Here is a 27,471-nt window from a genome sequence, read left to right on the forward strand (position 1 = left end):
ATTCGCATTTTCTCTCCTCTGATATCAGCCTTAATTATATCCTATTAAAGTTAATTCTCGAACTATAAGACAAAGATCTATGAAATTATAAGTTTCCTTTCCCACTGGTTTGCAGAGCTCCTTATCAATGAATACCTTTCATACAAGCAAGAAGGAATGTAAGCCACTCAGTGTGATGCCTCATTTCAGGATAAAGTTACCCAATTAAAAATAAATGGCGAATGATCATGTTTTCCTTTCTGGTTTTAATAACCGGGGCTTAATTCAAGAAACCTGCTTGCTGAGATGTTTTTGTTCAGTGATCAATTGTTGTTACCCCTATTGAAAGACAAAGCTATGGAAGACTGGGTAGACTCCAGCGAAGGGGGGAGGTTAATGAAATGAAGGCGGGAGCAGATGGTGAATGTGAATGGAGGCGAGGAAAAGGAGGTGAATGGGGAGTGAAAGGTACACAGATGGTAGCATCAGTGACCCTGGGGCTGAGCACAAAGGAAGAAAGAGGAGCGAGTGCTTTTCCAGCCACATCTGCTGACCCAGCCAGGCTCACAGCTGTCCTTTCTTGCCCACAGGGTTCTTGGTTGACCCGGGGTGCAGGGCACGGTGCTGGTACCACCTCTGGGGAGGACCTGGGAAGGTCAGAGCTTCCTTGTTTAGGGGCCAGATGTTTGCTATGTAAAGAAACTTCTGCTGCAGGTAAGCACAGTTCTTTGCAATTCTATAAACCATACTAAGACTGCTAATGTATATATATATATGTGTGTACTTGCTATCACCGTTCTGTCTCTCTGTCTCTCTCTCTCTCTCTCTCTCACACACACACACACACACACACACACACACACACACAGAGCCCAACCTTTCTCTCGTTCTCTCTCTCTCTCCTGCATTCTCCTTTCTCTCATCCTTCACCTGTCTATAGTGACCATCTCAATTCTACTAACCCATCACAATAATGTATCCTATGTCATTGTTATTAACCTATAATCTGTAATTGTTATATATAACCATAAAAGGCAATGCTATCATTAATACTGCAGCCATTGTTAATTAGAACAAATCTGAGATGCTGTTTGACCCATTCTCATTTTGCAAATGGGTAAACTGAGGCCACAAATGACTCGACCAAGGCCCGAGAGTGTGTTCAGGGACAGAAGGCCGAGTGACTCTGAATGGATTCATCAGCCTCTCTCCCGAGGTTTTCTTTCGTCTTTTAACTTTTCAGTGAGCAAACTTTTGGAACAAACATATTTTAAAATACCGCATTCACTATTGTTTTCTTCAGAGCAGTCCTCTCACCCCTCTCCTCCCCACCATGTTTAGGTGTTTTATGGCATATACGGAGTTGTCAGTTTCCTCCTTCACTGAAAAGATGACTTGAAAAGATACTAAGGAAACTTTTCTCCATCCTCCGAAACAGGAACCTTACCAGTCAACAGACTTATGTATCTTTTTGCATTCTGCAGTATTTTTTTTTTTTGGCCATATAATGACTCATTTTTGTTAAAGTAATAATGAGTAAGCTGTTTTATATTCTGACAATCTCACTTGCCAATCATAGGCCTTTTTGTATTCTGTGTTATCATTTCTAGTATTTGTTTCTGACCAATACATGTTAATTTTATATGTAAACTACTTAAGACTGTTGAAAAGAAAATCAGCTACAACCCAACCGGCCTTGGAATAATTGATACATTGGCCCAGTCTCCATGTATACGGTTTTTATTTTAAAAATTGGAGCTAATGCTGTATAATTGGGTTTCTATTTGCTCCCCGGCCCCCTCGTTAAGAGCGAGGTGGAGACTAAAGAATCTGAGCCTGTTTCTCTACGTGTAGAATGTCGTGCCAGGGGTGGGAACAGGCGACGGCTCTCACCGAGCGAGGCGGGCACCAAGTCACCAAGAGCAGCGGACACAGCGCTCGGCCCCCGTGGCGACGGCCCTCTCGCCCGCTGCGCCTTTCCGGGCGGGCCGCGCGCGGTCCGCCCCGCGGGCGCCGCCAGAGGGCGCTGTGGCCCCGGGCGCGACGGCGGCGGCGCGGCGAGGACCCTCCCCCGGCGGCTCGGCCGCCGCCCTGTCCCAAGCTCCTCTGCGGGTAAACAGACATGGCCGGCGAGGGAGATCCGCAGGACGCTGGGAACAACATGGGCAATCACTTGCCGCTCTTGCCCGGTAATCGCCCGGGGCCGGTCCCTGGCGGCGGAAGGGGGAGAGGCCCGAGCCGTGAGCGGCACGGCGGGGCCGGGGAGGCGGGCGGGCGCTGTGGAGCCGGCGGGGCCGCGCCGGAAGCGGCCGCGCATCGGGCCGCCGGCCAGAGACCCAGTAGCGGCGCTTCTCCCCGCGGCTCGGTTCCCCCGGGCTGGGGACGAGGGTTTGGGAGGCGGGGAGGGCGGTCTCCCCCAAAAGGCAGGGATCCCATGCTGTCCATCCTCCGTGTGTCCAGAACTTGGCTCCCAGGAAATGGTCTGAAACTGGGTCGGGGGAAGAGAGGGGGACTGGGACAGAGCTCAGCAGACCAGACTTTTCCTCGACTTCTTCTCTTTGATAAGGGTGACAGTTACCATGTATTAACTGTTTACCACGTCACGGGCCCTGCCATAAGCGCTTTGCATGCGTTTCTCCGTTTAATCCTCTCCACATTTCTTTTCTAATCCTGATATGGTGGGTGAGAAATGGATTGGCAGATTAGTGTGTGACTTGCCCAAGGTCACACAGTTGCAGGGCCAGGACTCCTATCCGAGTCTATCTGTCTGCATAGGTGGTGTTTCTCAACCACTTCACGGCCAAGACAGTATTTGGTCTGTTCTTAGGCACATAGTTCAAACACATGGTAGAACAAGCTTAATTAGAGATACTTAGGACTGTGATGTTAAACTCAGTTTTCTCTCTCTTTTATGTTTTATGAAAATTTATACTTTGGACTTACGTTGGAATACTGGGTACAAAAAAAACCTGGAATCATTGTACAGTTTTTTCGTGGAATGCTCTAGACAGGAGATGCTTTCCAAGAGGTGTATCAGCCAAACGGAGACTATTAGCTGAGTCCCTTCGCTGTGTGTCAGGAAGTATGTTAGGTGTCCTGGAGATGAAAAGAGGTATGATACACAGTCTGATACCTGAGGAGGTTTATCATCTATATGAGGCTCCTGAAAATATAACTAGCAGAAGGCTGTTGATTTAGGCCAGTTAAGCAAATGCTCTTACCCTCCATCAGAGGGAGGGATTGTTCAGGGCCGAAACGGATTGGGGGAAAGCCCTGTGGGGTGTCCTGGGGACATCCAAAAGCCTATAACTTAGGAAAGGCTTGCAGAAGAGAAGGCCTGGAAGCTTGGGTCGGAGTGGTGGGAATCTTGCATCTCTTGCCGGTGAGACTGGGGGTTTCTTCTGTAGGTTGCAAAGAAACAGTTGTGGGTTTCAGATCTAAGAGAAGCTGTGCTTGGAGGACTAATTTGCCCACTGGGAGTGGCATGGGTTGGAACAGGAAGAGACTAGAAGGCATGCCCTCCATAGAGGAGGGGCCTTTTCCAGAGAAATAAATCAGGATCAGACTCAGTGGTCGATCCGGAAGCAACCTAGCTGAATTGGACTTGACTGAAGAGCTGAGCTGTTTTTTCAGAGGCATCAGCCCCGCTCTGTCTGTGCCAAAGCCAGTGTGTCAGGGAAGATGCTGATGCTCTGTTGGCATCGCATGCTGCTCCTGCATGAGATGAGTCACCACACTTCACCCTGGAAGCTCTCAACAGTCAGTGTGTTTTGTCAAAAAAAATCGGGTGCAAAAGGGCTCAGAGAGATTGTCAATACGATAACCATGCTTTTGCAAATCATACATGAGTTTTATTTGTAGAAACATTGGATTGTCCATACATCCATGTAGAATGAATTGTTTTGAAGAGTAATCCACTTTAAATGCTAAGGAACTAGCTTAATATTTAAGATTCGAAGAATCTGTCCCAACCAAACAAAACATTAATAGATAAACAGCCAAGTGGGGGAAGTGGGTTTCTGCCCAATACATGAGAAAGACTACTTTGTGTAAGGAAATCATTTAGAGACGGAAGTTGGAACAGTTAAAATGTAAATTTTAAAATTATGAATTCTAGCCTTTAAGCTAAAATTTGACCTTTTAAACTCTGCAATAGAGCCATAAAGTGTCAAAATGCTTAGTGAAAGCAATGCTGTCAGAATTGTGAATGCAAGGAAGTAGATTCAGAATATTTTTGTCATTGGTTTAGATTTTTCTTTGTTATCTCTCGGTCTCTTAATGAAATTCCTTTGTGCTTAGGAAAATTTTGTATGAAGTGTTCAACCACTGCACATTTGAATTTAAATTGAAATAATTATGTTGTTCTCTTTGACAAAGCCTTATGTATCTAAGAAATTTATAAGAATTCATAGAGAGTCCGAGGCATTTGCCATGTTGAAAAACATTTATATTTTCTTGTCAGGGACCTAGCTGGAGGTGGTTTGATTTAAATAATGATATGCACAAAGGAAAATAATTATTTTGTAAAGACATTTTATCCACTTAGAAGTTTATTTGGGGGCTTGCTTGCTTTCTTCCTTCCTTCTTTCCTTCCTTCCTCTCTTTCTCCCCTCCTTCCTTCCTTCTCTCCCTCCCTCTCTCCTTCCTTCTTTCCTTACTTCCCTCCTGTCTTCAGAAACTCTTTAAAGTTAAACGTTTGAAAGAACTTTAGCGATTGTTCTTGTTCATGCCTGTCATTTTTCAAATGAGGGAACTAAGGTTTAATCAGGTGGGATGAATTGTCTGAGGTGTCAAAATTAGTTCCTAGCAAGGGAGAAGAGGTAAACCTCCTCTGCAAAAGAATTTCAAATCATTTATGCAGGTAGGTCCCCCTTCAAGGAGGTGGAACATAATCCCTGCTTCTTAGATGTGAGTTGTCCCCAGTGATTTGCTTACAAAGAGTACAATGTGGAAAGGAGGGGGAAAGTAGCTTTCCAGTGGAGAAATCTGACTAACACTGCCTCATCCAGGTGAGCACGGTCAGCTTCAGTAGGTATAGGTGACGTCGATAGTGTGCACCCTTGATAGGACATGATGAAAATGGCTCTGCACCTTCCTAGGCTTCTTCCCCAAAACACAAATCCTAATTGAGGGACATTCTACAAAAATGCCTGACCAGTAGTCCTCAAAACTGTCAAAGCCATCAGAAACAAGGAAAGTCTGAGAGACCAGCCCAGCCCAGAGGAAGCTAAGGAGACATGACAGCTAAATGTAATGTGGTGTTCTGGATGCGGTCCTGGAACAGAAAACGGATATTAGATAAAAACTAAGGAACTCCAGATAAAATGTGTTTAGTTAACGGTAATGTGCCAATGCTGATTCCTTAGTTATAACAGACGTACCGCACTAATACAAGACATTAGCTATCAGGAAATGGATGTGAGGTATACGGGAACTCTATTATCTTTGCAGCTTTTCTGAAAGTCTTAAACTCTTCTAAAATTAAACATTGACTTAAAAAAAGTAGTTGGTGGCAGAGCCCAGCCTAGACCCCAGCCCTCCAGCTGCCTCTTCACAGTACTGTCCAGATTCCCAAGTGTGTGTGGTGTTTACAAGAACCTCTCTTTTCATGGGCCCAGAATCCTCATGAAGGAATTATGTATTTTAAAGGGAACATAGCTTTTACATGTTCATGCCTCTGTTTTTTGTTTGTTTTTTTCCTTATAATATTGTACTTTTACAGCAGAGGATGAGGAAGAAGATGAAATTGAAATGGAAGTTGAAGACCAGGATAGCAAAGAACCCAAGAGACCAAACATCATAAATTTTGACACTAGTCTTCCGACATCACATACAGTATGTAATTTTGTAACAGATCTAGTATGATAAATACGTACATTTAACTGTAGATGGAAGTTCTTGAAAACGAGTGACTGCTTTTAGCATTACTGGAAATTACCTCACACCAGAAGTTGTGGATGAGGACGTGGGCTCTTGACAGTAGATAAACAGTCTTAAGCTGTAATTTTTAAGCACTTTGATACCATGTCTGTTACTAGTTGTAATTCTTTGAAGAATTGGTGCCCTTCTTACGTCTTTGCTAGTAATGGGGCTACTAAAGTACTTCTTATTCTCTGTACTACTGGGTCCCAGGGTAGTACTGTACATTAGTATTCTAGCATTTTATACTTGTCATTTATGCTCTTTGGACATAGAGATGTCTAGCTTAGTCAAAATCAAATATCAGGTTGGGGCTTCCCTGGTGGCGCAGTGGTTGAGAGTCCACCTGCTGAGGCAGGGGACACGGGGTCCGTGAGGATCCCACATGCCACGGAGCGGCTGGGCCCGTGAGCCATGGCCGCTGAGCCTGCGCGTCCGGAGCCTGTGCTCTGCAACGGGAGAGGCCACAACAGAGAGAGGCCCATGTACCGCAAAAAAAAAAAAAAAAAAATCAGGTTGGCCAAAAAGTGCCTTCGGTTTTTAAGTGAAAGTAAAAGACATTTTTCATTTTCACCAAGAACTTTATTGAACAACGTATTCACCCTTTTGTTCCACTACCTTCTGCCATTTTTTAGGCAACTTCATAATTCCATCTTCCCAAAACTTTTTATCTTTTTGAGCAAAGAATTGTTCCAAGTGCCTTTTACAGTCTTCCAGGGAATTGAAAATATTTTTCCATTAAGAGAATTTTGTAAAGACCAAAATAAATGGAAATCCAAAGGTGCAGTGTCTGGTGAATACAGCAGATGAGTCAGAACTTCCCCGCCAGGCTGTAACAGTGTCTGCCTGGTCATCAAAGAAACATGCGGTCTTGCGTTATCCTGATGGAAGATTATGCATTTTCTGTTGACTAATTCCGGACGCCTTCTGCTTTCAGTTGGTCTAATTGGGAGCAATACTTGTTGGAATGAATCGTTTGCTTTTCCAGAAAGAGCTCATAATAGAGGACTCCCTTCCAATCCCACCATATACACAGCATTACCTTCTTTGGATGAAACCGGCCTTTGGTGTGGTTGGTGGTGGTTCATATTGCTTGCCCCACGATCTCTTCCATTCGCATTATTGTACAGTGTCCACTTTTCATCACCCATCACAATTTGTTTTAAAAACAGAACATTTTTGTTACATTTCAGTAGATAATCGCATGAGGATATATGGTCAAGAAGGTTTTGTTCCCTTAACTTATGTGGAACCCAGACATCAAAGTGATTCACATAACCAAGCTGGTGCAAATGGTTTTCAGCGCTTAATTTGGATATTTTGAGAATGTCGGCTATCTCCCACGTGGTATGTTGATTGTTCTGAATTACTGTCTCGATCTGATCGCTGTCAACTTCAACTGGTCTGCCCGACCGTGGAGCATCGTCCAGCGAGAAATCTCCAGCACGGAACTTCGCAGACCACTTTTGAAACATTCGCTCAGTCACAGCATCTTCTCCCTACGTGGCACAAATCTTTTTTTCTGCGTTTCAGTTGCATTTTTACCTTTCTTAAAAATCATACTATGATGAAAATGTTGCTTTTTTCTTCTATCTTCAATATTTAAATGAATACACAAAAATTCACCAATTTTGATCAGTTTTTTTTTAAAATGCACGCTGATATGACAGCTGTCATGATAGTCTGACAAAATTGTTTCGAGTGGGGTTGAAGACAACTAAGCACTACTAGAGCCATCTTACGGAAAAAAACGAATGAACCTTTTGGCCAACCCAATATTTTGAACTTAAAAAATGCCCTTGAATTTTTATGTATGTGAGAGATTCTTCACAAGAAATTAGAAATTCTACTTCTAAGAGTCAAAAATAGATTTTCATGTGGGAGCTGATACAACAAGTTTATTATTTAACTATTTGTACCCTCTGTGTGTGTTTCCTTATGCTGACTTGCTGTTCAGTCTGTCGAGCTTGTGTTTCTGTTCCATATCTGTACTGACACTGACCTTGTGTGTGTCCCTCTGTAGTATCTGGGCTCTGATATGGAGGAATTTCATGGCAGGACTTTGCACGATGACGACAGCTGTCCGGTGATTCCAGTCCTGCCCCAGGTGCTGATGATCCTGATTCCCGGGCAGACCTTACCTCTTCAGCTTTTCAGTCCCCAAGAAGTCAGTATGGTGCGGAATTTAATTCAGAAGGACAGAACCTTTGCGGTGCTTGCATACAGGTAAAATCTTAGAGCTGACTGACTTAACAGTCTCTCGTGCAGTCCCAGGAGAGGTGGTTTTAAAGCCCAAACTGACTACTATTCTGCATGCACAGGAGATGGGATGAGGTTGGGAAGTAAAACATTCGGATAAGAAGTGTGAAAGTGCAAGTTGGAGTATTTCGGTATGATCATTACCATCTAAATCAGGCTTTACCTTTCACACACATTTGAACTTTCTGGTATTTGACAGGTTTTATATCATTAATATTTAATGAAAAACATTTCTAGAATCTTATTTTCAAGAACTATCTTTATTTAAAGAAAAAGAGGGCTTCACATTGTGATGTAAAGGATTACTTTTGCAAAAGAGCAACTAGTTATTTCACCGTCTCAAAATTCCTAAGCTGTCCTTTTACAGACCCGTGCTAAACTGAAGCTGAATTTCAAGTATCCCATGACAACTAGAGGAAATCGGTGGTAGAGGCAGGAAATCCATACAGGAAGGTCCCCCTCCCGCCCCTGCCCCCCAGTACAGGGCTGCTGAGAAGCAGCAGAAAGGATGGTCTGCTGAATAAAAAGAATGTTTGGTTTGGGAAGGGAGAGTTTAGACTCCTGTCAGTCCTAGGTCATTTTCAATGACTAGCAATCTATTCTTTTCCTAATGGGCTCTAACTGTACTTCCTGAAGCCTCTTTATATATCTCAATCCCCTGTGTGATTCTAAAATAAATAAAATTAAATAGCTTTGCAATGAGAGCCAATTGCTATAAATTGTTTTCCCATGTGTATTGCTTTTGTCAACTTTGCATATCTGAAAACTAAATGTTCAAAACTGTTTCCTTTTTAAAATTTACCTTGGAAGTAATGTACAGGAAAGGGAAGCACAGTTTGGAACAACAGCAGAGATATATGCCTATCGAGAAGAACAGGATTTTGGAATTGAGATCGTGAAAGTGAAAGCAATCGGAAGACAAAGATTCAAAGTCCTTGAGCTCAGGACACAGTCAGATGGGTAAGAAACACCATCTGTCTTAAAGCTCCTTGAACATCATAAAATGAAATGGTTTTCCTATATTTTTTCTGTTTTGCTGACCCTTCACATTTTGTGACTTTTAACTAGTTGTTCTCTTCCCTTTGAAAGTATAGCTTAGGGGTTTCCAACTTTGCTGTGCATCAGATGCCCTGGGAAGTTTTTCAAACTATAGATGCTTGAGTTCCAACCGCCCCTCCCATCCGTAGAGAGCCATCAGTCGGGGAGGGGGGCCACAGCATCGTTTCTGATGATTTCCAGGTGATTCTAATGTCCCTCTAGGTTTGGGAACGGTAATGTAAACCCTACAGGCAGTGTCATGTGGGGCAGGGCTTCTTTGGGGTTCAAGACCTCTCTTCAGATTGAAAAGGGTGGGAGGTCAGAGCCTGGCAAGCTGTGTGTGGCGTGGCATTCCTGTGCTTGGGGAGCCATGGCGGTCAGCCTGCCACCTGCTCCTTCTGGGCTGTGAGGAGCGTTTACACGGAGTGCCCATCTCCACTGTGAACGTGCTTTCACCTGTAACAGGTCATATACTGAATAAGTGACCAGGAAGCACCTGTCATCTCTGTGCCGTACCCAGTTTAGAAATTCTCAGAGTGTTCTCTTTTAGCAGTTAACTATTCTGGCGTGGCTCTCATGCTTAGGGTTTTTTCACAAATTTAAGGAATAACTCATTTTAAAAAAGGCAGTTCACCTTTGCTCTTAAAACAAACAAGCAAGCAGACCTCCCCAAAAAAGCACACAGCATATTGTCCTCAACACTGCACGTTTCCTTTTATAGGAGTGATTCTTAACTATGGTACCTAAGAATCACCACTGAATCACCAGTGAAGTCTTAGAAACAGATTCTTGGGTCCCCCCAGCCCTAGTGAATTGGTCTCTTATCTGTAGCCACGGTTGAAAAATCTTGTCAGGTCTCTGTGTTGCACAGGTAACGTCTTCCAAACACATGGACACTCAGAGGGATCTTTAAAGATTTAAAAAAGAATATGAGCTGCCTGTGGGCAGTAACTTTTTGTCTGTTCCTGTTCACATAGTGGGCATTCATAAATATTATTGAACTATGAAAATATCGAGGGGGTCAGCCACCCTTTGGAGCTTGAGAGAGCATAGAAGAAGGAGGGGTGCAGAGCCCTCGGGGGAGGGGTTAGTGCTACCCTCCTGGTGACCCCCACCCAGAGCATTCGCCGCGCAAACCCTCCGAGCACTGAACACAGTGTACTGTCATTGTAGGGTTGTGAGTGTCTCCCTCAAGAGGCGAGCTGCTTAGGACAGTGGCTGAGACTTCTATGTGTTCTGCATTTAGGACCATCAGTGTTACGTGAATGAATGAAAGAGTGTACCCCGAGGGCTCTGCATTGAGACAGTTGGCAAGCTGTTTTGTTGCTGTGGATTTTACTAACAGTTCCATTTTTAAAGTACTTCCTATCCTCATGCTTATAAAATTTTGAGTATTTGTGAATATTGTATTCCAGAAACCATAATGGCAAAGTGACTTGGGGAAAAGTATACTTCTGAGACTGTCGGCATCAGTGACTTGTGATTGTGGACAACTAGTTTGAACACAAGATGGCAGTAGACCCTTAACTGTGAAAGCCAAGTCAAGGGATATACCTTTGACTCTGGTAGAGATGAGTGTGAAACTGATAGGGCCAGACGGGACTGGGAAAGGGCCCATTCTCTGTAGTATCCCTGAGACCCACTAACACAGCCTCTCACAAAAGTGAGTCTGTTTTAATGTAAAAGACCTCCACGGAGTGAGAATCCTCTGTCTCCACTGCCCTTCTGGTTCTGTCACTACCTTCACTGGAAATGGTGAAACAGAAGAAACTATGGAGATAATCTAGTGCAAGCTCCTCTTTTTCCAAATAAGGAAACGAAGTGCTAGAGAGGTAAGCAATTTGCCTAAGGTCATACAACTAGAGGGCACCACCTGGCTGGTTCTGGGTCCCTAACTTCCAAACCAGTGCTCTTCCCACTAAACCTGAATTCCTCCATCACACGTTTGCACCTCAGGCCAGTTTCCTTTTCTTTAGTAATGCAGTACCAGGTAATAGTCATTTGTCTTCTACATAAATGACTCTTCATATGTAAAAAGCATACTGCTACTTTTCCAGAGTGAGTCTTTATTTCTGTGGCATCTTCTGAGCATATGGAAATTTATTTGAAAAATTAATTTTAAAAAATGGAAGTGTATCATTGAATCACCATAGGACTCTTCAGGAGTTCCTGAGTATTTCTTACATGTAGAGAGGAAAAGGAGATTAATACTCTATTTGGAATTACCAAAGAAGTTCTCTTACCTGTCATAATTGAGATGAATAATGTTTAGTGAAAAGGGTTAATTAAAAATGGAAGTCATAAAAATTTACACATATATATCTTAAACATTTTATTTTAACTTAAAATATATAAATGTCCCTTTGTTCATTTTACGTTTGATGGAAAGACAGGATACTTTCTTCGAACTGGGTCTGCAGATTAGAGATGGCACTAGTCTTTCTTGCATTAACAGCTTTCATTTTGCGTCATCTATCTGCAGTGTATACCTGTAGTTTTTCTTCAAAGAGAGGTTCTGAAGATACTCACAAGGCTGTCTGAGCACCAGAAGCCTTGCAGATTTGTGCACTTTTTTTCTTACCGTTAGAATCGTCTGAACCTAATTTGAAAGCATTTTTTTGGCTCAACCTAATATTCATTGAAGCAGTTTTAATTTTGTACTTATATTTTATCAGTTGCTATAATATTTATATAAATTGTCAAACAACAAGATTCTACTGTATAGCCCAGGGAACTATATTCAATATCCTGTGATAACCATAATGGAAAAAAATATGTAAAAGAATATACACACAGACGCGCGCACACACACACACACACATGTGTGTGTGTGCACGCGCGTCTGTGTGTGTGTGTGTATATATAACTGAATCACTTTGTGGTACATCAGAAATTAACACAACATTGTAAATCAACTATACTTGAATAAAATAAAATTTAAAAGAAAACTCCTTCCACTTCAAAAAAATATTTATGTAAATTATGCAACCGAAATCACAAAACAACTGCCATAAACAGGTCAGGAAGAAATAAAACTAGTTTATGTTACAACCAACACTCAGCTGCTGGGAGAAGCAGCAGCCGTGTGCAGCAGGCCCTGGGCGGGCTTCACAAAGGGGCAGAGAGCAGTGCTTAACCCTGTGAGGCAGTTCAGGCAGCCTGTGCACAGAGGAGTGATGGAAACGGTCTCTAAGCTGATCTTTCAGTAGCGTTAATGCTTTTATCATAATAAACTCTTACATACTAGGTGGGTAAAACATAATTCTTATTCAGTTGCTTTTGCTTTTAATGAGCTCTGATAACATAAGAACATTAGAACGTAGTTTGAACACAGTCAGATTTATTTTACCGTTTTCCAAAGTCATGTAGACATAAATTTGAGCTTGCAGGAAGGAATTGAAGTTAGTGGAGTGAGTCTAATATTATCGTTAACTTAAACCTACATATTTTCAGACACATTTAGCTATTTTCATTTAATAAATCAGAAGAAGTATCAAAGTGTCATAAGTTTTTGTGGGTTGAGACAGTGGTTACAATGAAAGACCACTTTAGAATTCCTAAACATGATTAATAGTGAAGCAGAGACTTGTAATATTTTTGTAATTACTTTGTAATATATTTGACTTCATCAGCCTGACAGTGTTTTGTTCCAGCGTTTGGATGTGTTGATACCTTCTGCATTTGAAAAGGTATGCTGGGAGATAAAATGGCTCGAAAGACGATGGTTCGGAGGTACAACCTTCCTCTTGGCATTAATTCATGATGAGATGTTTGCAATTATGATATTCTCAAGTAGCATTCTAGAATGATGACTTTAGTGTCATGAGAGTTGAAGTAATTTTTAAAGTGAGAAAAGATAATATGGATACTTTGATTCTTTGCATATTTAGGGTAAATGCTGAGGAATGAGAAAAGGAATGCACATAGAAATAAGGCTACGTGTAATTCTTTAGTCTTATCTAATCTTATCCACGTAAATGGGTTCTTGATTTCTCTTCCTTTCTCTACCTACTCCTCAGGTTTGGTGATTTATGAGAAGGCATAGATGTAGGAGTAGGGCAGCGTAAAGAGACGGGGCGAGGGGCGGGGCGGGGTGTCTAATGATGTCTGAGAAATTAATTTAGAAGTTATCAAGATATGCATAGGGGTTGGTTGTATATTGATTTTTAAATTTTTGTTTCACTTATAGACTATCTGAAATGTAAAAAATCTCCCTTTCCATTCCACAGTGAGATAAAAAATCTTAGGTTACCTTTGGTTTTAACTTTGGTACGATTTATGAAATACAGTATTTTTTGAAAATTTCTTATAATAGCATTTGATGAATATGTTTAAAAAAGAAAACTGTGAAACTCTTAGTATTTAAAATTACCCATAATGTTTAGAAACTTAATAGTTGGAGTTAAGATTATCTAAAAAATGAACATGCCTGGTTCTCTTTATTTCAGAATTCAGCAAGCTAAAGTGCAAATCCTTCCTGAGTGTGTGTTGCCTTCAACCATGTCTGCAGTTCAGTTAGAATCCCTCAATAAGTGCCAGATGGTTCCTTCAAAACCTGTCTCCTGTGAAGACCAGTGTTCACATAAATGGTGGCAGAAATACCAGAAGGTGAGAAACTTATTTTTTATGCCTCTTCAAAAAAAACAAAGACAGGTTGCTTTTTTCCTGTTTAAGAAAGAAAAACAAACAACTCTCATGATTTCCTTCCCCAGACTCCTTCTGGACAATACTGTAGCCACGTTTGATCATGCTGGAGCTTCTAAAAATGTCATAGGCAGCTGTGTATGTAAAAGCAGTTTGCAACAGTAGTAAAATGTTACCGTACTGTGAGGTATTCCAGCTATTATGCCTGTAAGTTATGTATTAACTAATAACGTGTGGTGTTAAGTTCTGCAGGAGGCTCTCATTAGACTGTGGTCAGACGAGGTGCTCGGCTCTTGAGTCATAAACGCTTTACCTCAGAAAAAGCGTTTGGGAGAGTGCACAGGAGTGAAGCGCGTTTTCCTCCTTCTGCACTTCTGAAAGGAAGATTTTTTTTGCCCTTTTTGTACAACACTATTGACATCACAAAAATTGACTTGAGACTAGGTGCTCTTTAAAAGTATTGCCTGTTGGGGCATTAATTCCTGTATATATCCTTTTGGCTAGACCATTCTTTCTCTTAGAAAAAATACTGATGAAGCTTGTTTGTACTCATTTGTGAGATGTATCAGTTACGAGTACAAAATACCTAATATTTATGATTTCTACCTAAAGGAAAAAATTTGCTAGTTCCTAAATTTAGAATCAGTTGGCTTTTTGAGATTTATCTTTTAAAAATATGGAAAGACAATTTTCACAGTAACCTGAAAAATCCTGTGCTAATCATCCTTTACTCTTTGTCATGTAGAGTAGTGACGTTTTTAATTTTGATGCGGATTAGCATAGGATCCTAATTTGACGTGATCAGCATATATGATTCATAAGAGGGTCTCATACACTAGTCACTGTACCTCCACTTTTAGTGGTCTTGCAGTAGAAGTCATCCAGTTTCCAGAGAGAGCTTTGTGCAGGATGGGTGGTTGATGGGCAGCGCGCTCGTGACTGGCTCTCTGTAGGCTCCTTGGTCTCGTTATTTTGTGTTTCAGCTGACCAGTCTGTGTCATGATATACTGTGGTTTAATTCGTGTTTCTAAGAAGATTCTGATGAGAAAGTTTAATTAGACTGCCTAAAGTTTCCCAAGCTTTGACACTAAAATTTTTGAAGGTTTCAGAATATTGATACTGCCGTAAGTTTACAGTAGCTTTTGTATAGCTGTGCAATACTTGTATTTTCAGACTTGATACAGGCACTTTAAATATACTTTTTCTCTTCTTTATTTTAGCAGTAGAACAGTGGAAGCTTTTGCTGTCATAGTCATTTTCAGTGTAACTGCTGAAATAAGTATGTGGAGGATAGCTCTGTTGGTACATGGCTCCGTGGAGCGGTTTTGGAACGTGTGGAGTCATTTAGGGCCTAACAGTGTGTCTGGCACTGGGTGGTGCTGAGATGTGGTTCTTTGGTGGGGTAACCACATCGGGGTGTGCCTCCACAGCCTCTCAGTATTTAGACAGCTGTGTATTTCAGTCAGTGGGCAAGTTTTCAGAAGGTAGTAAGTGTTTTGATTTATATAATAGTTCTTCCATACCAAGATTTTTGTTAAAAACTCTTAACCGCTTATAAATCGTTAACTCTTTGCACAGCACTAAGCATAGAGTGACAGTGATTGGAGTTAATTCCTGACGTAAGTGCTCTGGACGACTAGTCCTGTGTTGTCTTTGCAGGTCCTTGCCATCTTAAACCTGAACTTGGGTTAGGCAAAAAAAAACTTTTTACATGTAAGTTTTGTGTGACTTACTGATAAACTCTTCCTATTCTGTGGTTAAAGCACCTCCACGTGTTCACATTGAATTCACAATTAGGCCTTTGCAGCTGGGTTGTCACTGGCTCAGCAACAGCGAGGAAGGACACATGTGCAAAGGCCAAGGAAGCACATTTTTGTTTGGAACCAGATCTTTTGACCTTTCCCTGTTGTCTTATTTCTCCAGTAATTCTGGACTCTCCAACATTAGCCCTCAGTTATCTTCATATTCAGAGTTGCCAAGAACTAAACAGAAGGTGCTAAGGAATGAGAGAGACATAAAAGGCTTTCAGAGATAGAAATGCCTCATCCCGTGTATTTTTCAGATCGTTCAAGGGGTTCCCTTGCTTAAACTTTGGGTAGAGTTTCTTAGGTTCTGAAATTTGGATCTAGATCACTAGGCCAAGAAAAATTGCTAGCTGAGCTATTTTGGACTCCAGGTGCCTTACAATCTCTGTTCTACTTTAGAGAGACCACTTACAGCCATCCTGCCGGCATCAAAACGTGGGGTGGGGCAGAGGGAAGGGATGGCAGGTGACACCGGTGGGAGCTCCACCGGCCCTGGTCCCGTCTCAGTGCGTCGTCCTAGTGCCCCCATAGCCGGACACTGACTTGCATCACAGCGCTTGTCTTCAGGCAGATCTGGGGCTCGGGTCAGCCCTCTCTGCGGCGTTTATTTACATCTGACTTGTGTGTCTTTGTGCCTGAGAAATGGTTCACGGGGCCAGAACTGGGAGATGCTTAGTTGATTCTTAAGCCAACTCACAGTAATCGGGTTGCCACACACTTTTCCACCAGAAAAGATACTTAAAGGGTCTAGGAGTGGAGTGTAGTCTTCCTGACTTGTATTCAGTTAACCTTGGCACTGTGCACACACCTCTCTTAACATCTGCCATTGAAAACTAAAAAACCCAAATGACAAAATTATTTACGCTTCTGTTATCTTCCATCCTGACAAGGGAACGTTGGAGAAGATGTCCCTATTGATTAAGGAGTTAGGCCAGTATTACCAGGAAGCACTCTTCCAAACCCACTTCTATCTGGAAACCCTCCTCATTCAGTGATGCGATCTTTGAATCTCATGTTTACTTACTTCCTTTCTTATCACGGTGCCTCTCTCTCTTCACTGGGTTTACTGTAGTGGGATTTCCTGAAAGAGAGGAAAGTGTTGTTTCACCTACTTGGAGTACAATGTGAATGTTTCTAAGTACACTCCCTGCTTGCCCAGACTATCTATCTACTTGTTCATTTGTAAAGCCCTTCTATGTTAATCAGAAAAAGAGTTGAGTATGAAGTATAAAAAGAAATCACGTGGGTGGGCTTCCCTGGTGGCGCAGCGGTTAAGAATCAGCCTGCCAGTGCAGGGGACACGGGTTTGAGCCCTGGTCCGGGAAGATCCCACATGCCACGGAGCAGCTAAGCCCGTGCACCACAACTACTGAGCCTGCACTCTAGAGCCCGTGAGCCACGACTACTGAGCCCTCGTGCCACAACTACTGAAGCCCACGCACCTAGAGCCTGTGCTCCGCAACAAGAGAAGCCACCGCAATGAGAAGCCCGCACACCTCGACGTAGAGTAGCCCCCCGCTCGCTGCAACTAGAGAAAGCCCGCGTGCAGCAACGAAGACCGAACACAGCCAGAACAAAAATAAATAAATTTGTTAAAAAAAGAAATCAAATGTGGGAACATATTAAGAAAGTGACTGAAGAGTATCCGTCTGGTCTCTGCTAAATGTATAAGCCATGGTTGCTCCTGCTTGTCGTACAGAACAGGGAGGAACTGAGCACTAACTCAGAAGGGGGAGGCCCCAAACAGGAGTTCACAGGTTAGCGTCTCAGTCTTCTTCCCAAGTTTCCTTATGAAAATACAGATAAATATTCTAACTTCTTTCCTTTTTCTTACGTAAAGGGATCCATACTGTCCTGCACCTTCCTGTGTCCTAAGAGTGTAGCAGATTCTTCTGTATTCGTTTCTGGAGCACTGCTTCCTTCTCTCGGAAGCTGCACGGTATTCTCTGTATGGATGCACTGTAATTTATATAACCAGTCCCCTCTGGACGACAGACCTGCACTAAGTGCTGCGTACAAATGACCTTTCATACAGGTGAATATATAGGGCAGAGTTTGAGAAGTGGGATTATTGGATGTCAGGGCAGCTGCTCTTGTAACGTTGACAGGTGTTTTCAAAGTACCTCACTAAGAAGGTTGTTCCTATCTGTGTCCTGATTGTCAGTGTTTCACCAAGGCTTTAGGGTATCCAGCTTAATTTTTGCTGATCTGATAAGTGAAATACAGTATCTTGTTGGAGGTTTAATTCGAGTTTCTCTGAATATGAGTGAGGTGTGTGGCATTTTGTGTTGAAGAGCGATTCGTACTTCCTTTAGTTGGTGTTGTCTTCAGAGTCTTTGCCCTTCACTGATGGCTAGGCGTTCTTTACTCATCAGGAAGCTTATCGTTCTGTCTGATTAATGAGTTCCAAATATTTCCTTTAGTTTGTCATTTTTTTTGTCTTTTAACTTTGTTTTTGGTGTGCTGTCATACATAGTTGAATTTATCTTTTTAATACTTCCATATTGTGAATCATAACTAGAAATACTTCCCTGTGCAAAGGAGTCTTCACTCCTTTAAGAACAGTAAAACATGTAATCTTTTACTTCTGATTTCATGGTCTTTAATGACCAGAGTGTAAGCTTCGATCCAAGTGTAGTTGATCCTGGTATGATTTCAGTGCTCCTTTTTCCAGGTGGCTCCCGGTTGTCCTGTGACCATTTTCTGAGAGGGTCATATTTTCCCTCCCTGAGATGCTCTTATTATAGACCAGATTCATGTTTCTTATTTTGTTTTTCTTCTGCTCTGTGATCCGTTTGTTTATGCCTCTCCAGGATGCTGCTGTAACTGTTGACAGTTTATAATCCTGTACGTAAGCTGTGACCAGCAACCCCTCACTGCTCTTCGCTTTTTAAGGTTTGTTTGGCTACTGTTGCGTCTTAAGTGTTGCGTGTGAACATTAGAATCTGTGGTTGCCTTGTTCCAGGATAATAGTGGTAGCAGGAGGAGCAATGATAGTTGTTGTCTGTTTTTATCGTAAAGAGAAGAGAAGTCTTGGAATCGTGGCTGTGTGTATTCAGGGACTTCCTCCAACCAGCGTAGGGATTTCCCCGGCATACACCTTAAGCTTATAGTTGTCCATCTGCCATTATGAGCTTATAAGCCTCGGGATCAAGAAAAAGCTTGCCATTCCATTCCAGTCTTATAAGCAAGTAGGATTCGATGAAGGAAGGAAGGAAACAGAAACTTGTTTCAAAAATTCAAAAGCCTGAATTATTTGGAAAACTCTTTTTATCATTTACATTGCTGATTGTGATAGGTCTTACTACAACAAACGACCACCTTTGGTCCCTGTGTAAACCAGTGGTAACGTTTTACTATCCACACTTAGCCTTTCACGTTACTCTTCCGATTTCATTGCACTTCAAAGAACCATTTAAGTGGAGTTTGACATTTTTTGAACATTCTACATTGTTGGAAGGCAAAGCCGAAGCTACAGTTAAGAGGCTTAAAAATGGAAAAAATGTGATGGATTACCTCCACGTAACAGACAGTAATTTGAAGGGCCTTTCTGCCTGCTTTCAGGAGTGAGTCCTTTTCCTGGAGCGAATACTACTTCACTGGAGAATCAGTCATTGATCACTTTCAAGCACCTAACTTTTTGGCTAGTATTAAAATTTTCTTGAAGTATAGCCCTTTTAGGAAGTAAATCATGGTGTTGATAGACTTGAAGAATGCCCATAAACTGCTGGGACTTATCGTCAGTATTACCCAGATATAAGTCGGGCCTTTCCTATTGTGCCAGGAATCTAAATGGAACTCTTAAATTTGAGGATATTGAAGTGGCTTAAATTTTGGCAGTTCAGTAAAAGCTAGCTGATCTCTTCTGGTTTACTTCTCTTCAGCTTGTACACTTGACTTTGTAAAGGGTGTGATACTAAGGTTGTAGTACGTATATTTAATTGATTTGTAAATACAACTGTACAATCTGTCAGGGTAATCCTGATAAAGAATTTTAGAGGCCGCCTCACGTTGAAAAGTAGGGAACAGAGACCTGAGGCTGCAGCTTGTTCACATTCACAAAGCCTGGTAGGAGCAGATCGGATGGTCATGACGCTGACCCTGATGGTGCCTTGCCCTTCGTATCCTATTCGCTGTACATTATAGTGAGAAGTAATGTTTGTGTATAAATACATTATTTTAATTTCTTTTTATCTTTCTGTGGGTGTCAAATTACTTGCTTTTGTATCACAGAAGTGATCATTTAGATGTGTAAAGTATGTATTAGTGACTGAATTGAGAGTGTGTCAGTCATCCAACCTGAAACTTCACTGGATCTTTGTCCTTTCATAATGCTAAGTCCCCCTCTAGAAAGTAAGCTTCTGCCCACGAAAACGTAAGCTCCACAGGGCAATGATTTTATTCTTTTGCTGTGCTTTTAATCATTGGTATACACCAAATGCATAAAAATGTCAGGTACATCCTAGGTGCTCAGAATATTTGTTGAATAAGTAACGGTTGGAGTCAGACCCCCTGAATGCACATCCTAGCCAGTCCCCATTTACCAGCTGTGACCTTGAGCAAGCATCCTTCTGTGCCTGTTTCGTTACCTCTAAATTGGGGTGGTAATACTGCCAATCTCATCAAAATCTTTTCAGACATGTAAAGTGGTTGCCGTTACTATTACTGAATATTCAGTTACCTGACGGGCTGTTAGCATTTTTTATTCTGTAACTGGACTCTGACAAAAATTCTTACTAGCGTTAGGTTTTGGTCTGACTCCTCAGGCTTATTAAATCATTACCTGAGCCTGTGCTCAGAGGCCATCCCAGACCATCTTTGGGTAGCTTCAAACATAAGAATTATATTGAGTCCCAAATTCTTCTTTAACAAGAATCCACTGGTTTGAGCTGTAGCCCACGAGCCTTTGAGGGCAAGTCTGTCGTTATCCACGTAGCAGTTTCTGATTTATTCGTAAACAAGTATCACATCCTCTTGAGAGGCAGCTCCAAACCACACATCCCTAGTGTGAACTCTAGACCTTAGCTTCAGCATCCTGGCCACTGACAGTGAAAGTTCCCATTTGTGACCATCACAGAAGAGCAACATTACTGTCTCATCTTAGTGCCTAGTCTTCTTCTAATAGCGTTAGAGTAAGATTGTGGGGCGGGGGGAGTAGGGGGTGAGCTCTGCAGTGCGTTGGTTAGTTTACAACCATCAGCTAAGATCCCAAAGTCCTCTCTGCATTTGCCGTGTACCCACGTTCCCCATCTCGCACCCACTCACTTGGTCTTGCAGGTGCAAGCGTAGGATTTCCCTTTTATCTTGTTAAAGGTTATCTTGCCTTTCTTGTTCCACTCTGATAGTTCTTTCTGATCTCCCGTACCCCTTTCCCACCCAGTTTCACGTGTCATGCCCTCTGTCAATTGACAGCTTGTGTACAAAATTATAAATATGTGTACATATGTAGGTTTTGTTTTGTTTATTAAGAAAATGTGATCATTCTTTATATTGTATACATTCTCTGGTGGGGTGCAGAATCTTCTCTGGTGTCAAAGTATTCTATTGTATTTACCTATTGTTGAGAGATGGTTAGGTTGCTTACAACCACAGCGCATCCTTTCAATCCTGTTTTCCTGTCCTGTAGAACACTTCCCTTTCCAGATTTTCTTGGTTGTTTTTACACATCTGTTCTTTCAGGTGAACTTTAAATTATACTCCTAAGTTCCAGTCTCATCGGTATCGCATTGAATATATACTCTGAGGACTGACATCTTAATTATTGGGTCTTCGCAACATTGAACTGCTGCAGGAATTCAAGTAAAAACATCATTGTCAAATAGAATAGATAATCGTCTATTATGGGATTATCTGCAAGCTTTTCCATCTTTTTGAAATTAGAAAGTCTTCCTGGGCCAAGATCATTTTTTAAATGTGTTTCTTTCTACTATAAGATCTTGATTCTGTGGTGTTTTTTAAGTGACTTTTTTTTTCTGTTTTCAGAGAAAGTTCCATTGTGCAAATTTGACTTCATGGCCTCGCTGGCTGTATTCCTTATATGATGCTGTAAGTAACCTACCTTGAACTTTGTGCTCCTGGGGGAAGCCATGGCATAATTCAGGGTCATTAGAACAAAATAGGCTTTCATACCCAGTGGGGTTTAATTTTTGGAACTAATGCCATTCATTACATTTAAGTGGAACAGGCAGGAATCATACTGCTGGATAGACTTGGCTTTTAATTTGACAGATTTTTAGTCTTCCCTCAGTTTATAGTGGCTTGCAGCTTCAGGACAAGATATTGAGGCATTTTAGGGTTTATTAAGCATTTGAAGTTTTGCTGAGTCAAGGGCTAGTTACATTTAGGAAGAATAAAGAATCCTTCAGCAGTGTTGTAGTTGTTTCCTAAACAAGTGTATTAACTTCAATTTCCTGATCCCTGGTGTACTGACTGATGCATCCACCAGTGTTTTTGCACCTCACATTTTCTTATTAGGCATCTTGAAAAATTAAGAGACTACTGGAATCGTTCAGAGAATCTGGATTTTAGACGCAAAGACTGTGTTCAAAGTCTCATTTCTGTTACTGTTCCTGTGGTGTGGGGCAAAACTTGATTATCTATAAAATGGGGATAATGGTAGTTATTGTCTTCGGGATGTCACAGACGGTCAACAAATGTTAGCCTTTCGCTTAGGGAATCAGCCTGCCCACAGATATGGAGCCCTGGGCAAACTAAACCCATAGGTTGTGAGCACTTACCACATGGGCAACACTAAAGGAAACTACAGTTCCGTCTGCCCTTCAGCAGCTTTTGAGCCATTACAGACACACACTAGACAAGAGTGGTTTTTGCGTCCACTGGTGAAAAGACAGTGAGCATCTTATGTAGTAAGTGCCAAGGAAGGTGTTGTAGGTGGCAAGTGCGGGTGTAGCTTACAGGGACCGACAGAAAAGACTTCCTAGAAAAGGGAAGAGGAGGCCTCTGAGATAGCCAGCGCGTGGGAGGAGAGGCCTTTTGGAAAGCCAGCCTAGTGCTGTGCAAAGCTGGGTCTTCCATCATTTCTGCCACATTTAAACACGAAATTTTACTCGGTAGTGATGACTTAAATTGCTGCTAATATATTAGGTTTACTGAGTTGACAAGCTGCCAGTAAAGTGTAAACAGTCTGTGAACCTTATTATGGCTACTTTTGTTTCAAACAAAACAAGGAAACCTTAATGGAGAGAATCAAGAGACAGCTACATGAATGGGATGAAAATCTGAAAGAGGATTCTCTTCCTTCAAATCCAATAGGTATGAAAAATCAGTTTCCTTCCTGTGACCTGTGATGCCTTACTGAAAGAAATTGTTTTGTTTTCTGTTTAATGAAAATGAAACCCCCAACATTTTTTTACATTAGTATTCTGAAAAGCATACCCACTTCTTTTGCTTTGAGCAATTACAAAAAAATGGGTATTTTTTAGTTAGCGGTAGCAAAGGTCTTAAATTCTCTGAGCACTCCTCTTTCAGGCAAGGTTTTCATAAAAAGTTCAAGTTGCAGTAAATGGTGGGCATCCAAAAACACTGTCTGAGTGTAAAATACTCTCCTTTCCCTGGTCTTCAAGGTGCCACTGAAAGTGACTGCAGTACCAGGACTTACTATTACCTTACTTACAGATCTGTTAATTAGGTACATTTTAGCTATTCTTCGAGTCTCGTAGCAAATGAGTGACTTATCCTAACATGGGTTTGAGTTCATGTTTAATTTAAAAGACAACATTTACAAAAACAAGCATGGGAAAAGAAGTTACATTGTAGAACCTCCTAAGAGTATATATACTTGAGAGCTGGTATACTGTAGTACTGTTTATAATTGTGTGAAATGTGTTCTTTGGGAACCCCGTAGAGAAGGGTTTATTTCAAAAGGATGTTATGGCGTTCATAAGCTGTCCTGATCTTAACTCCTTCCTAAGTTTAAAGCTTGAAAAACCCACCATGTCTTTAAGATTTTTCTTACAGAGTAGCTGCTTGTCTTCCTATTGATGATGTATTAAGAATTCAGCTCCTTAAAATTGGTAGTGCGATCCAACGACTTCGCTGTGAACTGGACATTATGAATAAAGTGAGTAAAATGAATACGTTTGGATGCCCACGTTCAGTCTAGAGAGCGAGGGCGCACTGTTAGGACCAACAGAACTATCTGTAGGCTCCATTCATGTAGTCATGGAACTAGAGAACTAGTTGTCCATCATGGTTTGCATTAAAAATATTTTAAAGGATTATCTTATATATTTCATTTGGGATCATAAGACAGAAACTTGACTTGTTTTGCATTCCTCAGATATAACAACCTTTATGTGCTCTTTATTTAGACTCTGAACACTTGATTTCTACATGAACCATGTATGGTTTTTTATATATACATATATATATATATATATATATGTGTGTGTGTGTGTGTGTGTGTGTGTCACTATTTCTCTGTCCTAGAAGGTCATATGTTTTGTGAGTGAATATGTGTTAGATCTCAGATTGTGTTTTTCTTGTCCCATCTTTAAAACTATGTTGTTGAACGGTTGGAAGGAAAATATGATATAATCAGAGGGATCAACACCTTGGGAGCATTTTCCCCACTAATTTTCTCTTAAATTTTTTTAGTGTACGTCTCTTTGCTGTAAACAATGTCAAGAAACAGAAATAACAACCAAAAATGAAATATTCAGGTGAGATCTTTCTTTATTACATTTTTAGCATAGATCTGAATACGTTTTGCCAACGGCTATAACAGAATTACAGGCAAGACCGTATTTCCGTTCTCCATATAAATGACAAATACCCAGCAAATGAAATAGGGCGGGAATTAACTCCGCCGTTGGGTAAGACAGTCTTCCTGATTGGGTACCCAGAACAACAGTGGAGGCATGTAAGCCATTTTTCATAGGTAATGAGCATGGTGAAGTAAAACAGCTGAGCAGTCCTCTCGTCCCCACCCCCGCCACCACCTTCCTTGTTGAAAATCTGTCAATTGGAGGATATCTTCTTAGTGCTTAAGGACCTACCTCCCATGATATTTCACTCAAATATCAGTTTCGCCACATAGCGTCAAAGATAAAGGACGACATGCTTCTGAACATGTACTGATGCTGTGTGACAGTGTTTGTTTGTGTGAAAATTATTTTCTGACAGACAGCAAAGTCATTATGAATCAAAAAGGGAAGAACTGCTGTTTGCAGAGTACTCAGATGCCCAAGAATGACCAAGTGGAAACTTTTCATTGGACTTCCCCTCTCAGGCTCCTTTTAGGGGAAGTTGAGTCCACATATTTGACAATGTATAGCTTGAGGAAAATTTAAAAAACTAGCAGTATTTTCCTTTTTGTCATCATGGAAACCATTTAGACCAAATAAAACTGGGCTGACTGCGAACCTCTTATTAGTAGTTTTAACTAAAAGGTTCAAAACTATAGCTCTTAGAACCTTGTTTCTTGGTGAACTTTTATTTACCCCCCCCCCCCCCCCCGCCCATTTTGACTTGCCTTATCCTCTGTACTGATTCTTTGTTTCAGTTTATCCTTATGTGGGCCGATGGCAGCTTACGTGAATCCTCACGGATACGTGCATGAGACGCTTACCGTGTATAAGGCCTGCAACTTGAATCTGATCGGCCGGCCTTCTACAGAGCACAGCTGGTTTCCTGGGTAATGTGGTGGTGACTTTTTTTTGGTTTTGCCTTAATTGGGAAGAAAAACCCAGAGTCCTAAGCAGAGCTGCTAGAATTATAATCAGAAGTAGACAATGAAGTGAATAATTCTATTTAAATGTTCATTTCATGAACGGCTAGAAAACGTTCTTCTTGCACAGTCTCACTGAATGTAAGGTTAGGGACAAAGAAGGTGGCAACTGTACTTCTCCTAAGTGTACAATTAAGTGGATTGTACACTTAATCAATCCACACTCATTTTCCCGTCAGCTCCATCTGAAAATCAACTGTTGTATGACCCAGTAAAACTACATTTGACCCTTAAACGACGTGGGTTTGAACTGTTTGCATCCATTTAGATGCAGGTATGTTTCACTATGCTAGAGGAACCACAGATACGAGGGCCAACTGTAAATTATAGGCGGATTTACCCCGTGTTGATCGAGGGTCCACTGTGTATCTGTATCAATATTCTGTAAAGTGTTAAACTAGAGAATGTTACCCAAGCAGTGATAATAGACATGAAACACGCAGCATGTTTTGTTTTGTTTTTTACTTTAGCCCAGCGCCCTTCAGGGTATGACTGTGGGACCAACAGCACCACCTGTTAGATTCCTTGAGCCATATTATTTTCAAGACCCCGCCCATTCTTTGTCCAAATACTGGCTCAGCCTTTTTATTTTGAAAGAGGCAAGCTGAGTAGGGATTAGTGCTTATACTTACTTACTGTAAAGCCATGGCTTGTATCTTTGGATGAATTACCTGACACATCATTCTAGAAATCTTTCTTACGTGAGAAAAACACTTACCTCCCCCATCCCCAGTTTTAACTCACACAAAAGTGCATACTTCTACAGGTGGTTGCTGTTTTCTAACTAACTTGAGTGCAATACAAAACAAAGAAAATGCAGGTGCCATTTAGTGGGGGCCTGGCAACCAGCAGTTTGTATAAAAACATCTGTATTAATAAGATCTTTTTTTCTTTCTTGGCATTGGAGAAAAAAATTTTAAGCACAGCTTAAGAGCACAGTCAAGTAATATATATAAAGAAAGACTGATGCATTACCATGATGAACCATACAAACTAGGAAATCTTTTTGTGAGGTTTGTCTCAGGAAACTGTATATAAATCCAAACTCAAGAGTATTCCTTCTTCCCATTCTTAGAATTTGGCTCTAAGATCTGTCTGTCTTCCCAACAGGTTATATGGTGATAGGCTGGGATACAACAGCCTCAGCTGATACCTTTCCTTAATTTTATAGGTTCGCCTGGACCATCGCCCAGTGCAGGATCTGTGCAAGTCATATTGGATGGAAATTTACAGCCACCAAAAAAGACATGTCACCTCAAAAATTCTGGGGTTTGACTCGATCTGCTCTGCTGCCCACGATCCCAGACACTGAAGATGACATAAGCCCAGACAAAATAATACTCTGCTTGTAAACGAATACGGTAGGGATAAGGTTCCTTAGCGAAATCGGTATTCTAACATCAGGTCTGCTTTGGAAATTACTCCTTTTGATGCATACCGAAGTAAAAAGCGACATTACATGGAAGGTTGCAGTTTCCTAGTCAAACAACAGTATTTGAAGATTTAGACTAAAATATGCTATTGAAGAGGATGAAAAGCAGTCTAGAATATGTGGTTTCGGGAGTTATCTATTTTAGGAGCTTGGTGCTCTTATTCTGTGGGATCTGACAGGACATGAAGACATCTGTAAAACAAACTGGTGAGAGTATTTCCTGCAAAACATACCTGAAATTCCTATAAATTCTTATAATGTGAGGGTTCCTCACTTGATCCTGATCCATGGAACAGAATGGCACGTTTGTATCAGTGCTCCAAACAGCAGAAGTTTCCAAAAGCTAGGGTGCCAAGCACTAGTACTGTTCCTTTTTGAAAGAGGCAAGGCAGTGCGTATTATTTTAAAAGGGCTTTGTTCTTTCTGATTTTCATTAATACTTTCAAAACTTACAAATCAGTATCTCAGAGAAACTAAAGAGTTACCTAATACACAGTTCGAGCCCCAACATGTTTGTTAAGTGAAAATCGTATTTTGTGTATTTGCTCAGTGTGTGGTTATTCTGTTCCAAAGTTTCCTTTGAACCTAAGACTACTGTGGAACACAGATGCTAAAACACGTCCCCTTCCTCCAAGTGAGATGTGCTA

At 41.4% G+C, this 27,471-nt stretch overlaps 1 protein-coding gene across 2 annotated transcripts; it reads left to right on the plus strand.

The window, feature by feature from the left end:
• Nucleotides 1–2,079: 2,079 nt before the first annotated feature.
• CRBN (cereblon) lies at nucleotides 2,080–27,335 on the plus strand. Of its 2 annotated transcripts, none has more exons than XM_065885070.1 (11): nucleotides 2,080–2,168; nucleotides 5,702–5,814; nucleotides 7,922–8,124; nucleotides 8,968–9,117; nucleotides 13,644–13,803; nucleotides 21,627–21,689; nucleotides 22,832–22,916; nucleotides 23,609–23,724; nucleotides 24,261–24,325; nucleotides 25,168–25,299; nucleotides 26,564–27,335. In XM_065885070.1, exons 1-11 carry the CDS (start codon nucleotides 2,102–2,104, stop codon nucleotides 26,742–26,744), a joined length of 1,335 nt encoding a protein of 444 aa, XP_065741142.1. In that variant the 5' UTR covers nucleotides 2,080–2,101; the 3' UTR covers nucleotides 26,745–27,335. The 2 variants fall into 2 exon arrangements, with proteins under 2 accessions (XP_065741142.1, XP_065741143.1); XM_065885071.1 differs by having other exon boundaries at nucleotides 2,102–2,168; nucleotides 5,705–5,814; nucleotides 26,564–26,744.
• Nucleotides 27,336–27,471: the final 136 nt, after the last annotated feature.

This window comes from Phocoena phocoena, chromosome 10 (assembly GCF_963924675.1).
Source record: "Phocoena phocoena chromosome 10, mPhoPho1.1, whole genome shotgun sequence".
Lineage (NCBI taxonomy): Eukaryota > Metazoa > Chordata > Mammalia > Artiodactyla > Phocoenidae > Phocoena > Phocoena phocoena.